This window comes from Hemicordylus capensis, chromosome 2, assembly GCF_027244095.1.
Source record: "Hemicordylus capensis ecotype Gifberg chromosome 2, rHemCap1.1.pri, whole genome shotgun sequence".
In the NCBI taxonomy this organism is placed as follows: domain Eukaryota; kingdom Metazoa; phylum Chordata; class Lepidosauria; order Squamata; family Cordylidae; genus Hemicordylus; species Hemicordylus capensis.
The window spans coordinates 223,211,307-223,237,137 of NC_069658.1; the positions used below are offsets into that span (position 1 = coordinate 223,211,307).

Below are 25,831 nucleotides of genomic sequence, written 5' to 3' on the forward strand. Positions count from 1 at the left end.
AGGAAACAGCAAAGGAGGGGATTTGACGGAAGATGGTGTTCTGAGGTGTTCCAGGCATAAAGGGCAAGAAGAGAGTGGGGGCACAGATGTTTTTAAGGGGGCAGCCCACACCATGAATGTTCACTCCCTAGCAACATCCCCAGGTAGGCCTGGGAAAGACTCCTGCCTGAAACCATTAGAGCTACTGCCAGTCAGTGCAGACAATACTGAACTAGATGGACCAGGGTCTGACTCAGTGCAAAGCAGCTTCCTGTGTTCCTCAAATATGTCCTTAGCCAAATACATGTATAGGCAATGGGGCCATAGCTCAGTGGTAGAGCCCAGGTGCACTTCCTGGCATCTCCAGGTAGGGCTGAGAGAGACTCCCTCCGGAAACCTTGGAGAGCGGCTGCCAGCCAGTGCAGACAATACTGAGCTAGATAGACCGATGGTCTGATCCAGTATGAGGCCGTTCCCTACACTCCTATGTTTTATGAGGATCTGGATTATGCAGCGGAGGCAGCTTCCTAAATCTCAAGGGCATGCATGTTCCGCTTACGGGAAACCTTCTTAATAAGGAACCAGGGACAGGTCCAGAGTCCCCCCGCAAAATGTATACCAGTTGTAGGCCCCGGCTTCTGCAGTGTCAGCAGGCCCCAGCCTGTTAATCGTTAATGGCATCAGCTGCAGACGCTGAGATTTGTGCCTGGGCGGGGGTGGGGTGGGAGAGTGGTTCGATGGGGCCCAGGTGGTGGGTGAGGGGCACAGACCCCCTGGGGAGCCCTTTGGCCTGGCTGGACTGGCTTGGCTGCTGCAAGGGGGGGCTCCCCGTCAGAATCAGCGGGGGGCCTTCGATCACAGCAAAATGGCCATGGAACAGCAGGACCATCGCCCCACCCCCACGGACTCCATTCCAGGCTCTGATCTGGTGACCTTGGCAGCTTCCTCTCTCCTGCTGCCGGGCCTTGTCCGACGCGGCTTAGCTTGCAGGCCGAGAGGGTTGGGGGCCGGGGTGAGCACACCAGCGGTTCCTTTGGAGGAGTGAAAGAGCTTGGGATACCCATGCAGTGTGTGATGTTGGGGCACTTGAGGCGAGGGGGCTGCTTGCCCCATGTCCCTAGTGGGGGCCAGACACCTTTTAAAACCGACCCTTGCAAGTTCTGAGGCAGGGAGGAGGGAAGGTTGCCAGTGGCCTCCTTTTCTCTCCTTCTGCTTCTTTAGTTTGGAAAAGAGGTGACTACAGGGAGATGGTCAAGGTGTATAAAATTATGCATGGAGTCTCTCTCTCTCTCTCTCTCTCTCTCTCTCTCTCTCTCTCTCTCTCTCTCTCTCAGGCTGGGAAATTTAGGACCAGTCATGGAGGACAGGGCTGTCAATGGAGGTGGCTATAGGCCACCTCCAGCCTCAAAGGCAAGATGTCTTTAAATCCCAGTTGCAGGGGAGCAACAGCAGGAGACAGGGCAGGCCCCTCACCCCTGCCTGAGGGCTTCTCAGAGGCATCTGGTGGGTCTCTGTGGGAAACAGGATGCTGGACTAGACAGGCCTTGGGCCTCATCCAGCAGGGCTGTTCTTATGTTTTTGCAAGCTGTTCAAGGAATGTGAGGCGAGACACTCATTGCAAGTTCTCCAGGGTCAGATCAGTCTCAAAGAGACACTCCAGTGGCGGCAGCAGGTGGGTGGGTAGGATTTTGCTGCCGTTCTGGCACCCCAGTAATGCACCACTCAAGGTGACTGCCTCACCTCACCTCACCTCACCAAAGGGCCACCTCTGCAAGAGATCTTTCATGGCCAGATATGGTGAAAACTATTGGGGAACGTACTGGAGCAGGTGGGCAGGGGCAGAAATCTCAGGGATAGCTTCAGCCATAGATGCAATAGGGTTTTCCAAGGACTGGCGGGAAGTCTCCATGCAAAATTGAAAAAGCAACCCTGGCGATGTTGTGGGCTTGGTCATGTGAAATCTTTTGGTGAAAATATTGGGGGAGAAAAATTGCCAGGAATATCTTCAGTCAGAGTTGGCAGTCCTAGTCCACCTCTGAGGAGAGCTAGTCTTGTGGTAGCGAGCATGAATTGCCCCTTTGCTAAGCAGGGTCCACCCTGGTTGTATCTGAATGGGAGACCACATGTGTGAGCACTGCAAGATCTCCCCCTTAGGGGCTACACTGGGAAGAGCACCTGCATGCTTGCATGCAGAAGGGTCCAAGTTCCCTCCCTGCCAGCATCTCCAAGATAGGGCTGAGAGAGACTCCTGCTTGCAGCCTTGGAGAATCCGTTGCCAGTCTGTATAGGCAATACTGAGCTGGATGCATGGGCGTAGCAATGGGGAGGTCCCCTGGGGGTCTCGCTACACCCCTGGCTAGATGGACTAATGGTCTGGCTCGGTATATGGCAGCTTCCTATGTTCCGAACTAGGAACTCCTCCCACACCGCCAATGTTCCAGAATGATACAAGGTCTGGGGTACTACTGGGTGAAAACACATGAAATTGTATGGCTGGGCCTTTTCCAGAGACAACTGTGCAAGGACATCTTGGTTGTGGTTGCACGTGGTGTGTGTGTGTGTGTGTGTGTGTGTGTGTGTGTGTGTAGGGGAAATCTAAAGGTCATTTTAATAAAAGATTCTTGAGCCAGAGCATTCTTCCAGTGTAGCGCTCAACCATGGAAGCACCCAGCTGACCCCTTTAAAGAAGAAGCAAACTCAAGGCTCCCTCCTCTGTCTGCCGCCATTTCATGAAACGTTGTTTTCTTGTTGAGAAGAGAGGAAATTGTATTCATGAGGAAATGGACAAAAACAGTACAGATCCAAGAGATTTGTCCAGGAATGGGGCTGATCTATATTGGAATCATTAATTCCAAGACATATCGCCTTATGCTTTATTAAGAACTAGCTTAACCCATGCAGACCATCTGGGCGCTAGTACTTGATTGCTCCCCTCACTTGCTGCCACAGCCCCCCTCACCTTAGAGATCTCCCCACCCTCACCTAAGCTGCACTCCTGCTCCTCCTCCTCCATCCCTTTACTCCACCCCGCTCACCTCTCTTGGTCACAGCTGCAGCATTGCTGGTGCCTATTGGCCAAACAGCAGTCCCCTATCCCCAAAGACCTCCCCACTCTCACCCTCACCCCACTCCTGCTCCTCCCCACAGGAGTAACAGCAGCGGCAGTTGACCGGGCCCTTCCTCACTGCCGCCACCGCCATGGCTGCTCATTCCCCTCAAGCCTCTGATAGGCCCAGGCCTGTCCTTCGCCCTTCCTTCTTTCTCTCTTCCCCTCCCCACCTCTCTCTCCCTTCCTGAGTTAACAGATCTTGTTCATCTTGTTTCCTCATCTAATCCACACAGTGGCAGCCTCCTTCTCCTGAACCATCACAGGATCCACCTACCTACCTGCATATAGAATCCCCACTACCCAATCACCATGGTGCTTCTGCTCTCACAGGCTCCTCCTCCCTATCTGCATATGGAATCTCCACTGCCCAATCACCACAGTGCTGCTGCTCCTGAACTCTTGCGAGAGCTGCCACACATGGGATTAGCGATGGGTATGCCTTAGAGAATTATATATCTACTAGCTGACCCCACACAGAGCATCTGTGCACTAGTTGGGGCCAGCCATGCCCCCCCACCCACACAGCATCTGTGCCCCTAGTTCTTCCCCTTTTGGTTCTCCCTCCAGCCTCAGTCTGCTCTCCCCCCAGCCTCAGTCTGCTCTCCCCCCAAGCCTTCTGCCCCATTATCCTCCCCCGCCAGCCTCAGGTTCACTTCCCCACCCATCGCTGCTTGCCTTTTCTCTAGGGCAAGGCCGTCCTGCCGCCACCTCCTGCCTCTTTTTCCCGGCGGCCTCAGTACGCCAGCCATTCTTCTCCTTCTCCCACCGGCCAGGCTCCTCCTCAGCTCAGCGGGTCTTCGCCACCGGCCAGCCTCTATCTCCTCCTCCGGCTGGCCTCCCCCTCAGCCTGGCAGGGCTCCTGTTAACTCACTGGAGCTCTTCTCATGACCACTGAGAAGAGCTCTGTGGAGGTCTGCGGGAAGAGCGGTTTTGACTCACCCTCCCCGCAGACGAGCAGCTCTTCATCCCTGGCTGGGCGGATTGCCTGCCCAGACAAACAGTGGTTTCTGCTGCAGCTCCTGGGATTGGACTGCTGAGACACGCCACCATGCATTGCCCCATGCTGCAGGAGCTCCAATAATGCACCACGTGAATGTGTGCTGCATTCCTGGGATCCCCCTCCCCCACCCGATTGTGCCAGCTGATACACGATCGTGTGCTGCTGACACATGATCAATAAAATGACGTTAAGGGAGCACTCCTCCCTTAACCTCATTTAAGAGGGAGGCTACTTAGGCGGGTTTGCCTCTGTGTATCTGCTGGGATTGGGCCCGATCCCAGTGGTTCACACAAGCATGCAAAACTGGGTTGGTCTCCCTTAGCCCGGTTTTGCATGTTTGTGTGAATAGCCTCATAATTTAGCACTATCTTGGGACTATGTGTTAAAAAAAACACCTGTGGAACAGTTTGTCTCATGAAGTGGTGGGTTCTCCTTCACTGGAGGTTTTCCAGGATAGAGATAAGTTTTTCTACCTCTCTCAGCATATTAGAACTCGGGGCCATCCCTTGAAGGTAAAAGCTGAGAGATTCAGAACAAACAAAAGGAAGTACTTCACACAATGTGTAGTTAAAACTATGGAATCTGCTGCTACCGTACATGGTGGTGGCCACCAATCTAGACTTTTTTTAAAGCCCTTGCTTACTGAGCAAAGAGGCACCTTTTAATAGTGTTGATTCTCCTTACTGAGCAGGGGGAGAGCAACTGGCCCTATCTAGTCCCAGCACAGCATCCCTCCAGTGGCTGTTGCTGGTACATAAATATTGGTCGTATTCGTATTGGTAAAAGGAAGTTAGAGAAATTTATGGAAGATAGGGCTATCAGTGGCTACTAGCCTGGATGGTTCCATCGGAATAAGGAGTGAGAATCAGAAATAGGAAACACCAATGGGAAGAGGCCATTGTCCTCTTCTCCCCACCTGCAGCGTCTTAACTACACCTGGTTGGCCACGGAGTGAGGCAGGATGCTGGACTAGATGGGCCTTTGACCTGATCCAGAAGGGCTTTTATTATGTTCCAACAACAGTAACTGGGTGATCAATGGTCAGGGATGCTGTAGCACATCCCTGCACTGAGCAGAGGGTTGGACTAGAAGACCTCCAAGGTCCCTTCCCACTCTAACATTCTGTGATTCTATGAAAGCCCATAATATCATGATACTCCATAAGATCTCTTTCCGGAACTCTTTATTAAATGGCCATTTCCAGAGTACCTAGAGCACCTTCCTTATGAGGCAAGGCTACAACACCTGGGGCTTTTAAAGGTGACTGAGGAGAGATATGATACAGGTCTATACAATCAAGCATGGTGTGGAGAAGGTGGATGGAGAGTTATTTTTCTCCCTCTTGCATAACACTAGAACCAGGGGTCATCCCATGAAACTGATTGCCAAGCAATTTAGGACCAACAAAAGGAAGTACCTTTTCACACAACACATAATCAACCTATGGAATCCTCTGCCACAAGATGTGCTGTCAACCAACAGCCTGGATGGCTTTCAGGAGGGGTTTAGATAAATTTGTGGAGGACAGGTCAATCAATGGCTACGGGTCTGAGGGCTATAGGCCACCTCCAGCCTCAGAGGCAGGATGCCCCAGTTGCAGGGGAGCAACAGCAGGAGAGAGGGCCTGCCCTCACCTATTGCCTGTGAGCTTCTCGGAGGCATCTGGTGGGCCACTGTGGGAAGCAGGACTAGATGGGCCTGATCCAGCAGGGCTGTTCTTGTGTTATCTGTTGCTACAGAGCTGCATATCCAACATTGTTTGTTTTTTCAGATTTCAGCTATGTTCAGCCTTTTAGGGGTTTGCCATCGTAACTGATGTTTTTATAACAACGCCTTTTCAGTGAAACTGATTGAACTTTTCACATTATCATGTCAGAACCCCTTTCTTCCAAATTAGACCTGTATGTCCCTATTCCATCGACCTATAGAATCAAGCAGCAATCTACAAATCCACTGTCCAGCTCATCAGTGGCAAGTATCCCCTGGCCTCCAGCAAGCACCACCCATGGGTTTTTTTTTTACCATCTCCATATACCAGGGCAAATGACAGAAAACCTGTTTCTCTCCTTGCTTGTATGCCAGAAAAGGATCTGAGGGAACAGGGGGATTGGGGGCGACCACAGATAATGACTGACTAGTAAATTAAGCCTAAATCTGTAGATTCCTGGAACCAAAGCATTTCTCGTAAATATCTTGAAAGAGCCCGTACCATATGATTCCAACAGGCTCAGCCCAAATCACATGGGGGGGTCCATTTTCCCTGTAGCAGTCTTCTAACATTAGCTCTTATTTGAAGATACTGCCACATTCATACCGGTAGGTGCATTCCTTCTGTTATCGACAGTCAGTGGTGGATTAACTCTGCCTCTGCGGAGAGGCAGAGTAGGCATTTGCCTATGGCGGCAAAATTTGAAGAGCAGCAAATGTTGCCCCTCAAGTTTTGCTGCCCCTCTCTGTGGGCAGCCGCAGCTGCAGCAAGGGTTGAGTGGGCAAGGAGAAAGTTTCCCCTTTTACCTGGGGGGGGGGGAGGCAAACTATTTTGTTTAAGGTAGAAGGGCAGCAAAAAGCTTAATCCGCCCCTGTCGACAGTGTGTTCACATGATAAAATGTCATCATTTCCTATCCATTCAGCTCAAGCAGGTTAATGTTTATGCACTTGATGTCAATCCCTTAACAGTTCTGGAAAATGTTTGTGTGTGTGAAAGAAAGCGCTTAGTCATGATTCCTGGAATATGATTTATTTATTTATACATTTCTGTCCTGCGCTGCTTCCAAGGAGCCCAGAGTGATGCACATGGTTCTGTTTATCCGCACAACAGCCCTGTGAGGTAGGTTATGCTGAGAGAGAAGTGACTGACCCAGTCACCCAGCGAGTTTCCTGGCTGAATGGGGATTTGAATTTGGGTCTCCCTCGTCCTAGTCCAACACTCTAACCACTACACCATGGTGGCTCTCATTGTGGGGTTATGGGGGTTAGACAATAACATATAGGGGCTATTCTCACGATCAGCAAAAATCAGGCTAGCCTCCACTATCCCGATTTTTGCTGATCGTGAGAACCACCGGGCTCAGCTGCGAGCCCAGTGGTTCTAGAGTGGGTAACCTGCTCAAGTACCCCTCCCCTTAGCCCTCACGAGTAGACCCCTGGAGGGGAGGCAAAAAGCCACCTGCCGGCTCCGGGGGTCTCCCCAGTATGCCCTGCGCGCTCACACAGAACATACTGGGGCTTCCAGGGGCCGTGCGGCCCCCGAGCTCCCCAGCCCCCGCCGGCTCCGTCACGAAGCCGGCAATCATGTGGCCGGCCAATCCGACCGCCCAGAGCTCCCTCCCCGCGCACCCTGCTGAACGGGGTCTCACTGATCGTGAGACCCAGTCCATAATCTTAGTACTGGTTTTTCAAGATTCACTTTTTAAAAGCTAGTCTCTTAGTGTCTTGTACCTGCGGAGATATATGGAAACATGGTACCTAAGAAGCCGTCTCGCAAAGAAGTAAGACACGGCGGTAGTGGGTGGTATACAAATATGCTAAATAAATAAAGTTTCCTGTCTGCCAAAATCCTGACCAGTTGTTAAAAGTAACACAATGGAACAAAATGTGTGGTCACTATTTTTCAAGTATTTGGATTCTTTGGTGTATAATAAATTTTCCTCAATGAATCCCTATGAAGATTCATTACACACCTTCATTTCTTCTGTTCATTTTGACTGTCTTTGGACAGTGCCAACTGTCACCTGCCATGTGCCAACTACATCCCACTTCCCACCTGCAAGGCAGTGGGGTACGGCTCAGTTTATGTTCTAGGAATTTTTTCAAGTGTTTAGACTAATAATGTCTAATAATCTTTCCTCATAATGAAGATTCAATAGACACCAAAGAATCTAAACAACTCAAAAATTCCTAAAATACTGTATAAACTGAGTACCCAGTGGCTTGTGGGTTAGGGGGTAGTGGGCACATGGGATGCCACTAATTCCCCACCCGCAAAGCAGTGGGGTCAAAATGAACAGAAGAACTGAAGATGTGTAATGAAGACACCAAATAATCTAAACACTACAAAAATTCCTAAAAAATAAAAAGTGAGTACCCCAGTGTGTGGGGGTGGGGTGGGTGTAGTTGACACATGGCAGTTGACAGTTGGCACTGTCCAATAACAGTCAAAATGAACAGAAGAAAAGAAGGTGTGCAATGGATCCCCATCGGGATTCATTATGAAGAAAAGTTATTATACACCAAAGAATCCAAACACTAAAAAAATAGTGACCACACATTTTCCCATAACTGCACTTCTACAAGGGCTAGAACTTAACTTTTTAAAAATAATAATAAATAAATAAAGCTGGGGATCCATGTTAGGGTTAGGATAGGGCAACTTCAAATCCTCATTATTTTCTATGGTGGAAATATACAAGATCAGTAAAAACTTTAAAAAATCATTAAAAATCAACCAAGTGCCTCACTGCCTTGAAATCTGGTTGGTAGATGGCACCCATGGGGACCTACACACCAGCCAAATTTGGTGCCCCTAGGACTTTTATAAGTGGTCTGAATCAATCCAAATCCGAATCAAATCCAAATAAAATCTGGGGTGATTTGGGGGGACAGATTCGGACACAAAACAAATCAGGGGTGATTCAATTCGGGCACAAATTGAATTGAAAAAACCAATTAATGCACATCCCTATGCCCAGCTCATGTTCCTGAGTGTTAAGTGTGTGAATTGCCCTGCTGCAAGGTTGATGTATTTAGGGTGGCAAACCAAAACTCGAGCCCTCTGTAATGTGTGGATCTAGTTGGGGCAAAATATGAACCTGGCAAATTATGTTTTCTGACTGTAAGCCCTTTGTGGGGACAAGAAACCATTCCATTACTATTACTCTTTCCCTGTGTAAACAGATTGAGAACATTTTCATTGAAAAGTGGTGGATAAATACTGTATTTACTTGAATATAAGACTACTCTGAATTTAAAACAGAGGTTAAATACAGATTACACCTGTATTTACCCAAAAGAGGACTCTGAATTTGATGACCCCCCTGTCCCATTTTAACATCAAAGAATATAGGATAAACCTAGTCTTTGATTCAGATAAATATGGTAGTGGTAACAGTAGTAGTAACAGCCTCTGCAGAATTTATCCAACAGTTTGGAAAGCAAGGAGATTCTGTCTTCAAAACATTCATGTTCTGGTGCGTGTCCTTCCGCGCCCCTCCCAAAGTAAGTTTTGAGGAAACCCAGAATATTGCTGAACCAACAAGCAGAAATTCAACAGATGCACCTTTTCCCCAACACAGAGAAGCAGAAGCAGGAAGGGGAGAAACGACCTGTTGAACAGCTGCAGCTGCTGAAGGACAGAGAACAACTGTCAGGGAATGGGAGCTGCTCTTGTTCAAATGGTAATCCCATCTCTACTGTATATGATACAGCTTTTCTGGGCAAGATGCCATCTCCTCCTCTGAAATGGACAACATGGTGAGTGGGCTGAAGTTCTAACAAGCATATTTACAAGGAGGGAGGCCTCCATGGAATTCTGAGTGAAGGTATCTAGGATCGGGATCCACAAACACACACTGCAAATGTTTTAAGTACCGTGTCAAGGGAAAAAAACACATAAGTAATCAATGGCAGGAGAGAGGCACTTTGCACGAGCTCAGATGCTCTGGAACCTTGAAAAAAAAATTAAAGGGGGCTGATATTCATTTATTGAACACAGGCCCCCGCTGACCTTGCGGGGTAATTACATAGGCATGTAATTACACAACGCTGTGGCTGGGCAAGGAGGAGAGGCAACTGTGCCTTGTTTGGCGCCTTCCTGGCTCGTTAGGATGAGCCACTCCTGCTCAGACCCATGTTCACATTCCTCTTTTTCCGGGGTGCGAAAGGTGCTGGGGTTACAGGAGCCCGGCGGCAAAGTGGGCCTGCCCTTTGAGGGGAGGGACTTACACCTTGCCGGTGCTTCGAGACTCCCCTGTTTCTGGGATCCAGGATAGATCTGACTTGGCGATTCGTGTGGCGGGGAGGAGTTTGGCAACGGCGAAGCCAAGGCGCGCGTGCTTCGACAAGGCGCTCTGTACGCGCTCAGAGCCACTCCGCAGGCCATGCCGGGGCCGGCACGAGCAAGGCACCGCGCCGAGGCCGGCCAAGCGAGAGGCGGGCAGGAAGGCGGCCCGGCGGAAGGGGAGGGCCGTCGAGGGTGGAGCGAGAGCCAGCCAGTAGCGCGGGGGGGGCTGCAGCGCCGAGTCCGCGCCGGGCCTGAACTTTGCTCCGGCGCTGCAGCCACCGCGAATGCGCTAAGCCGCGCGCCCTCCGCCCGCTGCGCCCTGGCCACCAGCCGGCCGGCCACCTCCCCGCTCCCCTCGCCCGCCTGTCTGCCCTCCGGGACCCCGCGCCTCCCTGGCCCGTGCGCCATGGCCGTCTCAGAGGGGCCCCCGGCCGCCTCCGCCGCAGCCCGGGCGCCCCCCGCGCCGGCAGCAGCGCCGCGCCTCCAAGACCTGCAACTTGCCTAACTTGTTTTTCCACCACCCCCCTTCCTTTCCCGGGCTGTGGGGCGGAGTGGGGGGGGCACCTTTGCCTTGCCCGCAGCAGCCTTCTTTTTACGCAACTCGGAGAGGCCTCTCTGGAGGAGACTGTTTCCCTGGTCAGAAAAAGCCAAGCTGCGGGGAGGGCGCTGGGGACCCGCTCTTCGGTCCTCCCCACGCCGAGAGCTGGTGTGCTAAGGAAGACACCGCTCTTCCTCCTCCTCCTCCTCCCCCCTTAATGATTAACCGTCGGGAGCCTTAAGTGGCCTCGATTTAACTTTTAACTCTTGCGGGGGGCTTCCACCTTTCGCCCCCTATCCGGGGCCCCCTCCGCCCTCGCCAGGGACGCGTCAATTCCCTCCACTGCCTCTTGCTGACGTCCTCGGCCTTCACGCTGGTCCATTCCCCTGTTCTCCCTCTCCGGTTCGGTTCTGCAGCACCAGGGACAAAAGCCCCTCTTCCCCCGCTCCCCTGCCATTCTGGTTTGGTTGCCTTTTGCCCTTCGGGAACGCGAAGCGGAGCAGTGCGGGGCCCCTTGGTTGCGCCCAGGGCGCTATGGCCATGGTGACCGGGGGCTGGGGAGACCCCAACGGAGACGCCAACGGGGTAGAGAAAGGCTACCCCCGGCACTCCGAAGACGACTCGGCCTCCCCCCAAGGCGGCACCAGCGACCAGGAGCACGGCGAGGAGGACAAGCCCGGCATCCAGGTGGACTGCGTGGTGTGCGGCGACAAGTCCAGCGGCAAGCACTACGGCGTCTTCACCTGTGAGGGCTGCAAGAGTTTCTTCAAGAGGAGCATCCGGAGGAACCTGAGCTATACCTGCAGGTAGGCTCGGCCCCTGTCGTGCATGGCAGAATCGCACTCGGTGGGGGTGTCCCCCCGCCACGCCGTGGTTCTGAACGTGGGGTCTGCCAGATGTTGCTGAACTACAACTCCCAGCATCCCCAGTCACAACTTGTTGTTTGGGGATGCTGGGAGTTGTAGTTCAGCAACATCTGGCAGACCCCAGAACCACTGAACTAAGGCCTTTTGCGCAGCCAGGACTCCGGCCTGCCTGAGAAGTACCAAGGAATCTGCCGCTTTCCACCTTCCTGGCTTTTGCCATAGGCACGCCGCCGCCACCTTGCCTGGGCCTGTCTGCTCTCGCTCAGCCTTGGGGTGGCCTTGAAAGCCTGGCCGCTGCAGCTCTGCTCTCAGGCCAGGACAGAATGGGCCTTTTCTAGCAGGCTTTTTGGGCAAGGGGCCCAAGACAAGGGGGTTTGGATTCTTTGCACCCCACTACTGCCAGTGGTGGTGAGGTTTGCAAAGGAGTTGATGTAGTTGCTGCAGATTGCCTTTCTGTCTTCTGCTGTTGTCCTGGGCCTTAAGAAGCCTCTCCTGTCTTCCGGGGGAAAGAGACTGCCAGATCTAGGGGCCAGGATTGGAGCAGGGTGGAGTTATTAATGCACCCCAGATGCTTTTGCAAGTCTGTGGATAGTTTTGTTCTCGCTGTAGCCCTGGTCAGACATTGTGTTGTCTTTGTACAGATGTCTGTACACTTGTATATGTTTGTGTGTGAATGACTTGCCTGCGTTAACTTTAAAAGCGAACCCGGGTACAGGCCCCTCAAATGTGTGGGACGGATCGGTGTACTGCTCTACCTGCATTCCACAGAACATGTGAGCATAAGAGGAGCAGAATGCTTGAATAAGACTCCTGGGTCCAATGGATCCTATTTGTATTTTTGCACAGGCAGATTAGCTGCAGGGCCTGGTGATCATTCGCTTTCCCTTGTGTTGTGTGGCTTGACTCGCTTACCCGAGACAACGGAAACTGCCAGCTCCCCCCCCACCCACTGTACCTGATCTTTTGTCTGTGGCCTTCCGAGCTGTCTGGAAACAGCTTGCTCTCCCAAAGAGCAGCAATGTGAGTGATCCTAGGGTATGTGCTTCTCGGATCATGTGCTGATTGGGAGACATTGTTTCTCCGAGCACCCATAAACTATGCAGTGGGTGGTCTTGGTCTGGCAATAGAGTGAACTTTGGGTTCCTTATATGCATGTATGTATGTGAGAGAGAGAGAGAGAGAGAGAGAGAGAGAGAGAGAGATGCCCCTCAAAGGAGGACTACTTAGCATTTGCTTTCTGCTCATTCTTCTGCACCTCTTCATGTTCCTCGTGCAGTGGTGCCAGCATGACTTAGAGATGGGGCCATAGCTCAGTGGCAGAGCATCCACTTACATGCAGAAGGTCCCAGGTACAATCTCTGGCAGCATCTCCAGGTAGGGCTGGGAGAGACTCCTTCCTGAAACCTTGGAGAGCAGCTTCTATACTGCACTTGATGGACCAAGGGTCTAACTCAGTAGATAGCAACTTCCTATGTTCCTCTGGCTCCCCAGCTAAAGGTGTACAGTAGTTGAACCCTGGACTTCCATTGCGCAGGCGAGTTGGATGTCATGTGAACAATTTTTAGGAAGCTGATATGTGTTTCAAGCTGGCATTTTAAGGTGCTCCTGGATCTCCCCTTCCCCCCTCCTCTGGATTATACTGAACGAGAGCACAGCTTGCAGTCAGAACTTTAGTGGTGGGTTTGACTCTAGTGGCAGGGGGTGGGGTGCTCTTAGTGGGGGGGGGGCTTTTCCTCTGGGCTGATGTGTCAGTGTGGGTGTTGATGGCAGCCAGAGGAGAACCCAAAGCAGTTGACTGCCTCATGGGGCACGGAGTTGTCACAAGTGCAGGTCAGGATTGTGGATCCTGTTTTTACACCCCAGAGGGAACAGTGAACAGGGTATGTTCCTCCTTAGTTTTATGAGTGAGCTTGCATGTACAAGAGTCACAGGGGAAATCTGAGGCTGAATCCATTCCTGTGGTATCTTTGCACTTCAGTTTTTATCCATATGCATTAATTGTTCCTGAGCCATCCTGGTTTCCTGCTTGCTCCCAAACTGGGAATGTCTTTTTCATCTTCTGTTGTAGAAAGATGGGGGAGAAGGTAGAAGGGGGTGTGTGTCTGTCTGTGCTGAGGGTGTTCTGTCCAACCACTTCTGTTCAGGAGGAGAAAAGTGGTTCTGGATGCTGGTTGAACACTCATGAACATGTGATGCTGCCTTCTGCCAAGTCAGAAGCTTGATCCCTGTCGCCTAGCATTGTCTGCTGTGATTGGCAGCAGCACTCCAGAGTTTCAGGCAGAGAGATAACTTTCTCAATCCTGATTCTTGGGAGATGTTATCTGGAGACTGAACCTGCATGCCAAGTGTGTGTGCTCTACTCCTGAAGTGTGGTCATTCCCATTGATACAAACTGTGTGTGGGTGGAAATTTTGACTTAAACTCAAGATTCTACTCATGGTGTGAGTGTTCTCCCCCCACCCCCACCCCAGCCCCCTCTTCCCTCTAACAGGGATTCCCAGATGTTGTTGACTACAACTCTCATAATCCCCAAGCAAAAGCTCTTGCAGCTGGGGATTCTGGGAGTTGTAGTCAACAATATCTGGGAATCCTTGTTAGAGGGAACACTGCCCACCCCCATTTTAATCTTCCTTTGGTTTTCTTTCTGCCTTTTCACATTCTCTGCCCAAACACAGAATGTCCTATTTTGTTTTGCTCAGAAGCTTATGAAGCTGCTTTCTACAGAGTCAGACCATTGGTCTGTCTAGCCTGGTATTGCCTGCTTTGACTGGCAGCAGCTCTCTAAAGTCAAAGTGGGAGGGGGGTCTTTCTCAGCCCAGCTACCTGAAACGCCAGTGGTTGGACTTGAATGTGAGCCAGTGGCATCGTGCAGCTGCTAAGAAAGTGTATGCAGTCTTAGGTTAGGTTGGAGCCATTTATGGAGCCATAGTGTGGTCCAGATTAGGAGAATTCCACTCTGATCAGACCTTGCTTGGAATCCTGTGTCCAGTTTTGGGCCCCACATTTTAAGGATGCTGATTAACTGAATCGTGTTTGGAGGATGGTGAGGAGTCTGGAAACCAAGTCCTGTGAGGAATGCTTGAAAGAGTGGAATATGTTTAGTCTGCAACGGAAGGAAGGTACAGTTGCCGTCTTCAGATACCTGATGGACTGTCAAGTGGAAGGAGGAGCAAACTTGTTCTGTTGCTCCTGAGGGCAGGGCTAGATCCCGTGGGTTGAAGTTGCGAGGAGGCAGATTCAGGCTGGACATTAGGAAGAGCTTCCTAACTGCAAGATCTGTTGGACAGTGGACCAGTCTGCCTCATGCAGTGGTGGGCTCTCCTTCACGGGAGATGTTCAAACCGAGGCTGGGTGGCCATCTGTCAGGGATGCTGTGGCAGTGCTGTTGAACTAGCAGATCTCCAAGGTCTCTCCGATTCTAAGGATGTGCTCTGCCACAGGGCAAGCTGCTGTGGTCCGTTGAAGCCAGCCCTAACGTTTTCACTGAAGGTGGCGTGGTTGAACGCAGGACCCACTGCCTGCAAAGATGATGCTGTAACTGAGCCAATGGCTCTGAGATATGGAGAATCTTGCTCGCTCTTTCCAGCAGTAGCTAAACTGAAGTTCCCATGAAGGATCCTCTCTTTTAAAAATGTTATTCTGCAGTGGAGGGGATGCTTCCTTCCCTGAGGCCAGACGTCAGCTGAGATCTATTCACAGGTGCTTCTTGTGTCTGTGTGTCCTTGCATCAGGTTAGACCAGAGCAGGGCCTTTCCCTGGATGGCCCCTGAGTGCCACAATGGCCTCCTGGAAGAAGCCAGGAAATCCATGTCCTTATTCAGATGTCAAAAAAGTTGCCAAACCAGCGTGGTTGTTGTTTTTTTATGACGTGCTTTCTATTTTTATTTGATTTGTTTTCTCTATTTTTTAAAAAAATTTATGCTGCTTGTTCAGAGTTCTGATTTTGTTGCTGTTAAAATGAACAATTTTAACCAGCAAATGGTTTCTAGTCATCATTCATGACTGAAGCTGGGGGTGGGTGGGTGGATGGGTTGTGGTGGTGTGGGTGGGGGGAGAAAGATCTTGAAAAGTAACCAAGGATTCTCTTGGGACAACTATATCGTACTCTGGCCAGTCTCTTCCTCTCTAATCTGCCCAGCTGGTTCCTCCTTTAGTTCTGTGTGGATCCTAGGGTTTCTCTGGGAAAAACCCTCATTGCCATTTTAAATCTGTGCTGAGTAATCCTTGACACTCTTCCATCCCAGAGCAAGGCTGTTGCCTAGGAAGCGAAAAATATTTTTGGAGCTGTGCTTCTTTTTTCTCTCCCTCTGCCTCCAACCAAGACACCATTTCCTGTTCATCCTCCCTTCCCCAACCCACAAATGGTGCAGAAATGTAACTGGCAAGAAATTCTTAATCATATGAAGAATGTGTATTTATGTTGGTGGTTCACAGCTTTTCACATCCTGTTATTTCTTTGGGCTGCAACATTGGAACGGTGAGATGAACGCATCAAAAACGTTTTGCGTGACTCAGATGGAGTGCCGACTTGATCGGCCTGCAGATTTTTAATTTATTTTTTAAATACAAAAATCTGTAAACACAAAGATGGCAAGCACCATCTTCACAGAGTATAATCTTTGTATGCAGTGCCCTGGCTGATAGCTACCTGGAGAAGCCTTCCCTGGGGAAAAGGGGAAGTCCCTCTCTTTCAGCCAATGGGTTAAAATTACAAGGAGCCAGATTTTGGCTAGACATTCGGATGAATTTTCTGACTCTCAGAACTGTTGGACAGTGGAACAGTCTGCCTCATGCAACACTGGGTTTTCCACTGGAGGTTTTCAAACAGACTGGATAAACATCCATCAGGGATGTTGTCATACAGCATCCAGGTCTTAGACTTGGGTCCCCAGACGTTGCTGGACTACAGCTTGCATGACTCCCAGCCCCAGTAGCCAAAGGCCCATGGCTGTGGATGATGGGAGCTGTAGTCCAGCGACATCTGGAGATGCACGTCTGAGAACCTCTGTTGAGATAGATTCCTGCACTCAGCAGGGGTTGGACTGGAAGACCTCCAAGGTCCCTTCCAGCTCTACAATTCTTCTAAGAAGACAGCTGACACCTGTGGAAGAGAGATTCTTCTCCTCTCTTAAGGAGGCAATGCCCTAAGCCAGGGCTTAATAAATTCCAGGCGCCAGGGAGCCATGCCTAGGAACTTAACTGTGGTGCCTGGACTAGGATATTCAGAGGTGGAATTATTTAATAAAATCTTCATTTATCCCTGGCAGCCCTGTCTCTGTTCTAAGCCTATTAGGGGACAAAGTGAAGCCCATTTACCTTCCACAGTGTCTGCCACAAAGTCCAGTAACTTTGCCAAATGTCCATTGTCCGACATTTTTGGGCTGGCTCATAGATCCAAAGAAAATTTGTCAAGGCTGCCTTTAACCAGGCGACACGTGTTTTATTTGTAGTTTTATAAACAGACAATGGGGGGGGGGGCATAATAGAGGCTTATGGAGTGGAGAAAGTGGATAGGGAGGAGTTTTTCTCCTTCTCTCCTAACACTAGAACCTGCATTATGAGAGACGGAGAAAACCTCCTCACTACTCACTTCCCTCCACTCTCCATGCACCTGATGAAACGGAGTGGCAGAGAATTCAGGATGGACACCATGAAGTGGCTCTTCACACAGAGTATTATTGATGTGGTGATGGCCAATAGCCTAGGTGGTTTTAAAACGGGATTAGACAAATTCATGGAGGACAAGGCTGTTAGCCATGATGGCCATAACGGAGGAAGCCCCTGGTTTGCATTCTGCCTCTTCTGTGGCCTCCGTTGGCTGTCATGAGTCAAGCCACAGCCTTTCAGTTCCTCTCATTTCTAGCAGGCCATTAGACTGGCCTACCTTACAGGGGTCTTGTAACTATTCCTTTGAGAATGCTTGTGATGCTCTTAATGCATTGCAAAGGCATTCTGTAGGGCTGGGGATTATTATTCCTAAGTATGCTTGTAACTAGACTCAATAGCTTAGACTGGCCTACCTTACAGAGTTCTTGTAGCTGAGAAGCTCTTAATACATTGCGAAAGTAGGGCTGAGGATTATTGTGATTCCTATTGTATATGCTTTCCAGGAATTATTTACTGCAAGAACTCAGACTATGTTACAGGCGATTGTGTCATCATCTCCTTGTAACAGCGTTGGGAGGTAGGTGGAACCAGCCAGTCTCAGAATCTTGATTTTCATTTAATTTAAAATAAATAAATAAAACCAAGCCTCTCAAGTTTCTATCTCTTAAGACTGTGGAGGTGAGTGTGAAAAGGCAGAGAGCATGCCTCGTGAAATCTGAGAAGTGGGGTAAAGGCTGCCAGGATTTCTGGTGGCCAGCAGAACACCAGTGCTCATCTGGCCAATTGCTTATCCCAACAAGCAGGAAAAGCAGAAGACATTGATGCAAATGTCGCAGATAGATGCAAACATCAATATTCCTTGAAGCTAGAATGGAAGCAAACCCCAAAACTGTTCTAGAGATTTGCGCCTCCCCCACCTGAACTGAACCTAAAATCTCTTGGTTGCCTGGAACCTGAATCCTTAGAAACAAAAACCAATTGTCCTAGTAAAAACTAATCAGCCTACTTTGCTTTCACTGTCTCTACATCTGGACTACATTTGGTGCAAATCGAGGTCGCAATTTAAATCTCTTGTGCCTCAAATGTTCATGTGTCTGCCATCTTGGATCAGGGTGGATGTCATCATTACAAACTGCACCATTGAAGTGTCCCTGTGTGTCACTCATGACAGCTGTTCCAGATTTGGTTCAAATTGGTTACAGTCCTCAAGTTAGTGTGCTTGTGCCTCAGAAGTTTGTGCATCCGCCATCTTGAATTGGTGTGGATGACATCCTCACAGACTACACCGCTGAGATGTCCCTGTACCTAATTTGTACCTAATTTGGTTCAAATTGGTTAGATGGTTCACAAGTTAGCCCACTTGTGCCTCAAAAGTTCATGCATCCACCATCTTGCATTGGGGTGGATGGCATAATTACAAACTATGCCATTGAGGTGTCCCTACAACTATACCTGATTTCGTTCATATTGGTTCAGGCATTGCGAAGTTGATAGGGGGACACACACACACACCACAATATGCTGAGTGAACTCATAAGCCTGCTGAAAACGGGAACCTGTTTAGTGGTCCCTCTAATTTTTTTTAGCCTACTTTCCAGTAGGCTTATAAGATCACCTGGCATTCTGTGTGTGTGTCCATGTGACGCCCCACCATCAACTTCGCAATGCCAGGACCAGTATGAACAAAATTGCGTACAGTTGTACAGACACCTCAATGGCATAGTTTGTGATGTCATCCACCCCGATTCAAGATGGCGTACGTGTAAACTAACTTGTGAACCGCCTAATCGATTTGAACCAAATTTGCTACAGCTGTAGCAACACATAGGGATGCCCTAATGGTGTGGTGTGTGATATCATCCACTCCAATTCAAAATGGTGGCCATGTGAACATCTGAGGTGCAAGTGGGCTAATTTGTGGACTGCCCAACCCATATGAACCAAATTGGGTACAGTTGTGAGTGACACATCCACCCCAATCCAAGATGGCGGACACATGAACATTTGAGGTGCAAGAGATCTAACTTGTGGACCTCGGTTTGCACCAAATTTAATCCAGATGTAAAAGTAAAGGTAAAGTGTGCCATCAAGTTGATTTTGACTCCTGGCACCCACAGAGCCCTGAGGTTGTCTTTGGTAGAATACAGGAGGGGTTTACCATTGCCTCCTCACACGAAGTATGAGATGATGCCTTTCAGCATCTTCCTATATTGCTGCTGCCTGATTTAGTACCAGCAGGGATTTGAACCGGCAACCTTCTGCTTGTTAGTCAAGCATTTTCCTGTTGCGCCACTTAAGGTGGGATAGCCCTGATGTAGAGACAGTGAAAGCAAAGTAGGCTTATTAGTTCTTACTAGAACAGCTTGTTAAATCTATGTGTGAGTTAGTTTTAAAGTTTTTGTTGCTGACATATAGAGCAGTCATTCACACAATCAAAAACTGTGTTCTACCCAAGTTTGGGAGCTGTGTGTGCTCCTAATTTTTGGTTGTATAGAGGCAAGGTGAGAGCAAAACCTGGGTAGAAGTGATTGTGTGGAAGCTAGGTAGGAGGATAAGCTACCCAGGTTTCCCTCCTACCTTGCTTCCACACAACTGAAAATTGGGAGCGCACACAGTCCCGGTTCAGTCCAGTATAGCATCCCTCCCATTGCCTCTTGTTGGTTTCTCTCCTGTATTTCGTTTTGGATGAGCCATCTTAGGACAAGAAATCCTTTCTTCTTGTTACTGGTCATTTGGAAATCACCCTGATCACTGGGCAAAGAGGTGCCTTTTCAAATGAGGCTCTTCTTGATTGTATTTAGCACAAGGAGAGCAACCTTCCCTATCCGACTCAACATTGTGTCCCTCCCAGTGGCTGTTTCTGGGGTCTTCCTCTCTTTGGATTTCTTTACTTCTGGAATTACTTTTATACCATTTTTAGAGCCTTTTGGGGATAGAAAACCATGTTTTCATTCCTTTTGCTATGAAAACTGCTTAGATAACCTTTTGGGGTGGGGGTGGTGGGATTGAAAAGCAGTATATAAATATTCTTTTAAAAATGTAATAGTGTGAAAGCTGGTTGCCTCCTCCAGATCTCTGGAGGTTGCCAGTGTTAAACAGTGAGAAGGCAGTGCCTGCAAAAGACTGCATCTGTTGCTGCTTTGGATGGCTGTCAGTGATGGTTCCTTATGGTGGTTGTTTCATAAGTATTTACAATATTTGTCCCTCCTTTCTATCGGGCGATATTATTTTATTTGAAATCTGTGACTGCTTTTCAGCAAAGTTCTCGAGGCAGCTTACATAGCAAAAATATATGAGAAAATGGTTCTCTGTCTCCCAAAGGGTGCACATTCTCAAAAGAAACAGGAGGGAAGATCCCAGCAAAAGCTACTCAGAGTGATGCTATGATATAAGAGAACCACCTCTTCAGGAGGCTGCCTCTTTTCCTGTTTAGCAGGGCTGATTCCCAGACTGTGCCAAAAGGGGACCTGGAGATGGTTCCCTGCCCCAAAGGGGCTGGCAGTCTTAAAAAGAAACCCAAGAGAGACACCAGCAATGGTCACTGGAGAGATGCTGTGCTGCATTGAACAGGAACAGTTTCTCTGTCGCTGCTAAAAATGAGAACCACTGCTTTAAAAGGCATTTCTTTGCCCAGTTAGCAGGGAGAATATCCTTGCTTCCAGTTTCCAGTGAGAGATCCCAGGTGGCGCCTGCTAAGTGGGGGCTTCCTTTTATTTAGCTGGGGGAGAGCACCTGTCCCTATCCAGCCCAGCATCCTTCCCCTTGTTCTGCTTTTTGGATTGAGAGTCCGTTTGGGACTGGGAACTAATGTCTCATTTCTTTTGCTAGGGAAACTGTTTTGAGAACCTTTTTGTTGTTGAGAAGTGGTAATTAGATATTTTAAATATTTTTTCAGGAATCCATGCATGGGTCAGTTGGTCTCTCTTAAAAATCCCAAGGGAAGGCGCATGGTGAAGTTCTTCCGGGAGGGCATTCCAAAGTTGGAGGGCCACAACCGAAAAGGCCCTGTCTCTAGTCCCTGCCAGCTGGATCTCTGAGTCTGTTGAACTGACTCCATCGATGTGGGTTTTCTGAAAAATGTTGAATCTGAATTTTTCCCGAGGCCATAAATTGATTGAGGCTGGATTTAGCATGTTTTGGCTTGCATTTAGTAAACTGAGAAAACATACTGTGCTGTTGCTTTTGTCTAAATATCAAAAAGGCTTTTACAACGTCCAGACATGTTGGGACGGAAATACTTTTTAAGGGAGATAAATAGAATAAAAGCATGTTTGCAGTGCAATCTAAAGGAAGTTTACTCAGGAGTAAATCCCATAGAGTTCAGGGGAACTTACTCCCTAGTAAATGAATGTTAGCATCACTGCTTTAGTGTTAAATTCAAACATACTCAAAACGTTCCCTGGGAATTATTTTTATTGGAATACATGTAAATACTTTAAGCTGTGACAGCCCAATAACACACACTTTACATGGTTTAAATACACTGTAGCACACTAAAAAAAGGAAACCGATTTTAGTGCCTTCTTTTAACACTCTAATTTTAGCGTGCCCAAAGAACTGTGTGTACTTCCGAGGGAGAGTCGAGTAAATTACAAGTTTGAAACTGCTCAATTTGACTGGTATGGTATTGATTCATTGTGCTGCTAATTGACTGTGGAGAAACAACATATTGTATTTACAACGTGAATATACAATGACACCTTTTGTGTCCCCATAATCAGATGCATTCTGTCTGGAGTGCTTTTAGTTCTCTGCATAATTTTTTTCTGTATTGCATGTGTGGGAATCACTCTGCATGTTTTAACCTCTCCTTACTGGAGCTCAAGCTCAATGGTAGACTTGTTGCTTTGCATGCAGAAGGTCCCAGGTTCAGCCCTTGGCAGCATCTCCAGGTAGGCCTGGGAAAGAAACTTTTCTGAAACCCTGGAGAGCTGCTGCCAGTCAGAGTAGACTAAACTGAGCTTGATGGACCAAGGGTCTGACTCAGTAGAAGGTAGCTGGGGATAGACTCTTGTCTGATATCCTGCAGCGATCACCACGCACATGTGTTTGTGAGATGGGGAAAGGAACCTTTTCAATTTCACCAGTTTGCAGATTTCTTCCCATCATTTCCCTCTGCTTTCTGAAACTGACATCAGCAGACTTTTTTTTGTCAGTTTCACATGCACTTGGAAAACTGGACCCACCTTTCCTTCTCTTTATAGTCGCTTTCTTTCTGAAGAGGGGAAGCTTTGTTTTGTTTTTTGTTAGGGCATATGTAAAATCCAGTGCTAGGATGCACAGTTTTACTTCAGTTGAATGCAGGGCAAGTGAAACAGGCAAGGCTTTGGGGAAATTGGCAAGGATTTTCCATACCCTTGCTTGTGTTTTTTTTTAATAGGACAAAAAGCAGGAGAGGGAACACTTCCTTCCAACCCCAGCAGCAAAAACACATTTTTGGAAAGATACCTGTGGAAGGATTTCCATAGAGCCTTAGGATGGTATTTGATTTGATTTATATATCGCCCTTCCAAAAGTGGTTCAGGATGGTTTACATTAAAATAAAAAATACATTACAATTAAAATTTAAAAACAGTTAAAACAAAGTAGATTGAAATTACAATGAAATTACAATAAAAACTAGATAGCATTAAAACTAGATATAGTTAAAAGCCAGGCTTAAAAGATTGGTTTTTAAGGCTCTCATGAAGGTCTCCAAGGAAGACAATCCTCTTATATCCATGGGGAGCACATTCACAACCTAAGGGTGACAGCAGAGAAGGCCCCATCTCAGGTTGCCACCAGATGGACCGGTGGCACCTGAAGTCGGACCCCTCCTGATGATCTTAGTGAGCGGTGGGGATCATGTAGAGAAAGGTGCTCTCTTGGGGCTTTAAAGGGGTTCATTCAGGGATTTAAAGGTAATAACCAGCACTTTGTACTTTGCCCAGAAACATATCGGCAGCCAGCAACTGTTTGAGAACAGGCATAATATGGTCTCTCCAGGATACCCTAGAGACCAATCTGGCTGCCACATTTTGAACTAACTGAAGTTTCCGAACTACATACAAAGGCAGCCCCCCTACATAGAGCACAATGCAGTAGTCCTGGAGGTTACCAGCTAGCACATCACTGTGTTCAAGTCAATCTTCTCAAGAAACGGGTATGGTCCAAGCTCTAGAGTAGGCTGATAGATATGTCAGTACGTAGTTTCTCCCACCCTAGTTAGCAGAGGAAAAAGCAAAACTTGTGAATGGTGATAATCTGTGTGTTACCTGAAGACTGGGAGGGGAGGTGGAGATCCTTGAGCAATGACTGAAGTACTTTAAAATTCACCTGGGTTCTTGGCCAGAGTCCTCATTCTGACTGAAACACAGCCAAAGTTCACACATCTGGGTTCGCCTTTGTTGATTCCTGGCAACCTTTGCCTCTTAATGCTCCCCTCCCTTTGTCTCACCCATCCTCCTCTACAAAACGCACTGCATTAAAATCACGCTTGAGGCCCACTCTTGGCAGAGATGCTTTCATTTACTCAGTTCATCTACAAACCTGCTCGCCAGTTTGCCAGCGAGGAGTCTCCCAACCCTCTGGCGAGCAGGACACCCAGCACCACACAGATCTTCTCACCAGGGGTCTCATTGCCTCTTCCATTTTTAAGACTGTAAGAAACGGCAGGAATCCCTCTTGATCAGTACAAGAGGGCACCTTCTGTTCCATACCTTCTCCATATCCCAGTGCACGTGGCAGAAGGCTTCTGTCTGTGCTCAAAAAAGATCTGAGGGAAGAGAGGAGAGTGGTGGCAACTACAAATAATGGTTGGCTAGTGAGCTGAGCCTAAGTTTGTGGGTCTCTGATAATGAGATCATCCTCGTGACCCTAACTGGGGTGGGGTGGGGGTGGGGGAAGGCAGAATCCAACTTACCTTCCCCCAGATGATCGATCTTCGTGTCTTCAATATGTGAGCTGTGCGCCCACACAATCCTCACTGCTCTTGGCAGTGCGGATCAACCGGGACACACTTCCCCGGTCTCCGGATATCCCACAAGGTACTGTGCGACAAGTGCAGTGACTTGGGGGATTCCCCCATTAGACCGGCACTCTAGGCACCCTTCTCTGTGTCTCTGCGTGCAGCCGGAGGGGAGACACGGTCCTGGCAGCTGGGTTAAGGGCAATCTTGCACCCTTAACCTTGGCTAAGAGCCCGGCTAAGAAGTAAGGTTAGGTTGGGCGGGAGCGCCGGGACCCATGAAGACCTTGGTGCCCTACATGAGCAGCCTAGCCCAGGCTCCTAAGGACAGCCTTAATGTCTGCCTTGCTTTTCTTCTACCTTAGATTTTTTTTTAAACCATGTTTTGTTTGGGAAGCAACCCTAGGAGTTTAGGACTAGGGTGGGGTACCAACTACAGTGAAAACAAATAAATAATACTTTATGTTCTAGATGGATCAAGGGTCTGACTTAGTAGAAGTCAAGTAGAAGTCTGGGTAGAAGGGACAGCTTCCTTTGTTTCTCTCTCTCTTCCTTCCACTTGTTGTTGAATAGTAAAGGATTTCTATCTGTGGGCAGCACTATCTGAGAAGAATTGCCTCTAAAAAGAATTCTCTTCAACTTGAAATCGGAAAGCCCCAATGTTTACTTTTTCCTTTAATTTAGGAAGGGTATTCTTTGTGGTGCTTCTTAAATTGCATTTTATCAATTTCCATGCACGCTTAACAGATACAATTAGTTTTGAACCCTCAACATGTTCTTCACTTCAGCATTTCCTAAACAGATTTTCAGTTGCTCCTTTTAGTTTCGTGTGTGTGTGTGTGCGCGCGCATGTGTGTGACCACTTTTATGTGGACCAGCCTCCCCTCTTTGTGCTCTGCGTAATTGAATCCCTAGCCTTTTTAAAGAAGGGGGTTTGTTACCTTGTTTTCCCCACAAGTGTACTCCATGCTTTTCTCTTGCGCTGCTGGAGCTCACCACTTTGAGAAGAAGAGGGAGCCCCTCATTTGCCTATTTAAAACAGAGTCTGATTCAATTTGGAGGCTTTTTGTGTGGGGGGGAAATAATTGGCCATTCTAATGACATAATTAGCACAACCGTTGGTAAAGTTTCTGGAGGTTTTTCCCCTGTGGAATGAGAACATTATGACTTTAGTGGGGTTCACAAGATGGTGGGGACCAAAGATCATGGGGGCACATTCAGATTTTTTTCACTAACTTAGATGAAAGCAGGAAAATTAAATTGCAGCCACAGTCCTTCTGCCTCAAATCACTAGAGCAGAAACTTAATGTATATTTGTCTTAACCAAAAGTTGCTGCACTGAAGGCCGGGAATTTCAGGACCAACAAAAGGAAGGGCTCTTTCACACAGTGCATAATTAATCTATGGAATTCTCTGCTGCAGGGTGTGGTCTTGGCTACTAGATTGGATAGATTTAAAAGGGGCTTAGACAAATTCATGGAGGACAGGTCTATCAATGGCTACTAGTCTGGTGGCTATAGGCCACCTCCATCCTCAGAGGTAAGATGCCTCTGAATGCCAGTTGCAACAGCAAGCGAGGAGGCATGCCTTGGATCAGACCTGGGCCTGATCCAGCAGGGATGTTCTTATTTGTCCACTAAAAATTAACAGTTGTGTACAGAGGTTAGCATACAGGTGAAACTCGGAAAATTAGAATATCGTGCAAAAGTCCATTAATTTCAGTAATGCAAATTAAAAGGTGAAACTGATATATGAGACAGACACATTACATGCAAAGCGAGATAAGTC

General features: G+C 48.4%; 1 protein-coding gene across 17 annotated transcripts in view; it reads left to right on the plus strand.

Moving 5' to 3' along the window:
* Positions 1-25,831, plus strand: part of NR2F6 (nuclear receptor subfamily 2 group F member 6) — a 133,816-nt gene that overhangs the window by 82,618 nt on the left and 25,367 nt on the right. Inside the window, exon 1 of one of the 17 annotated variants that reach the window (XM_053294981.1) lies at positions 6,888-6,916. The exons of 14 other annotated variants lie outside the window; for them this stretch is intronic. Coding sequence is in view for 2 of the 3 variants with exons in the window: in XM_053294978.1 (XP_053150953.1) it covers positions 11,160-11,431 (272 nt within the window). In the remaining variant the exon portion in view is untranslated. Of the gene's footprint in view, positions 1-6,887; positions 6,917-11,159; positions 11,432-17,604; positions 17,676-25,831 lie in introns of those variants that run through there. 2 more of the 17 variants (XM_053294978.1, XM_053294979.1) reach the window with 2 other exon arrangements.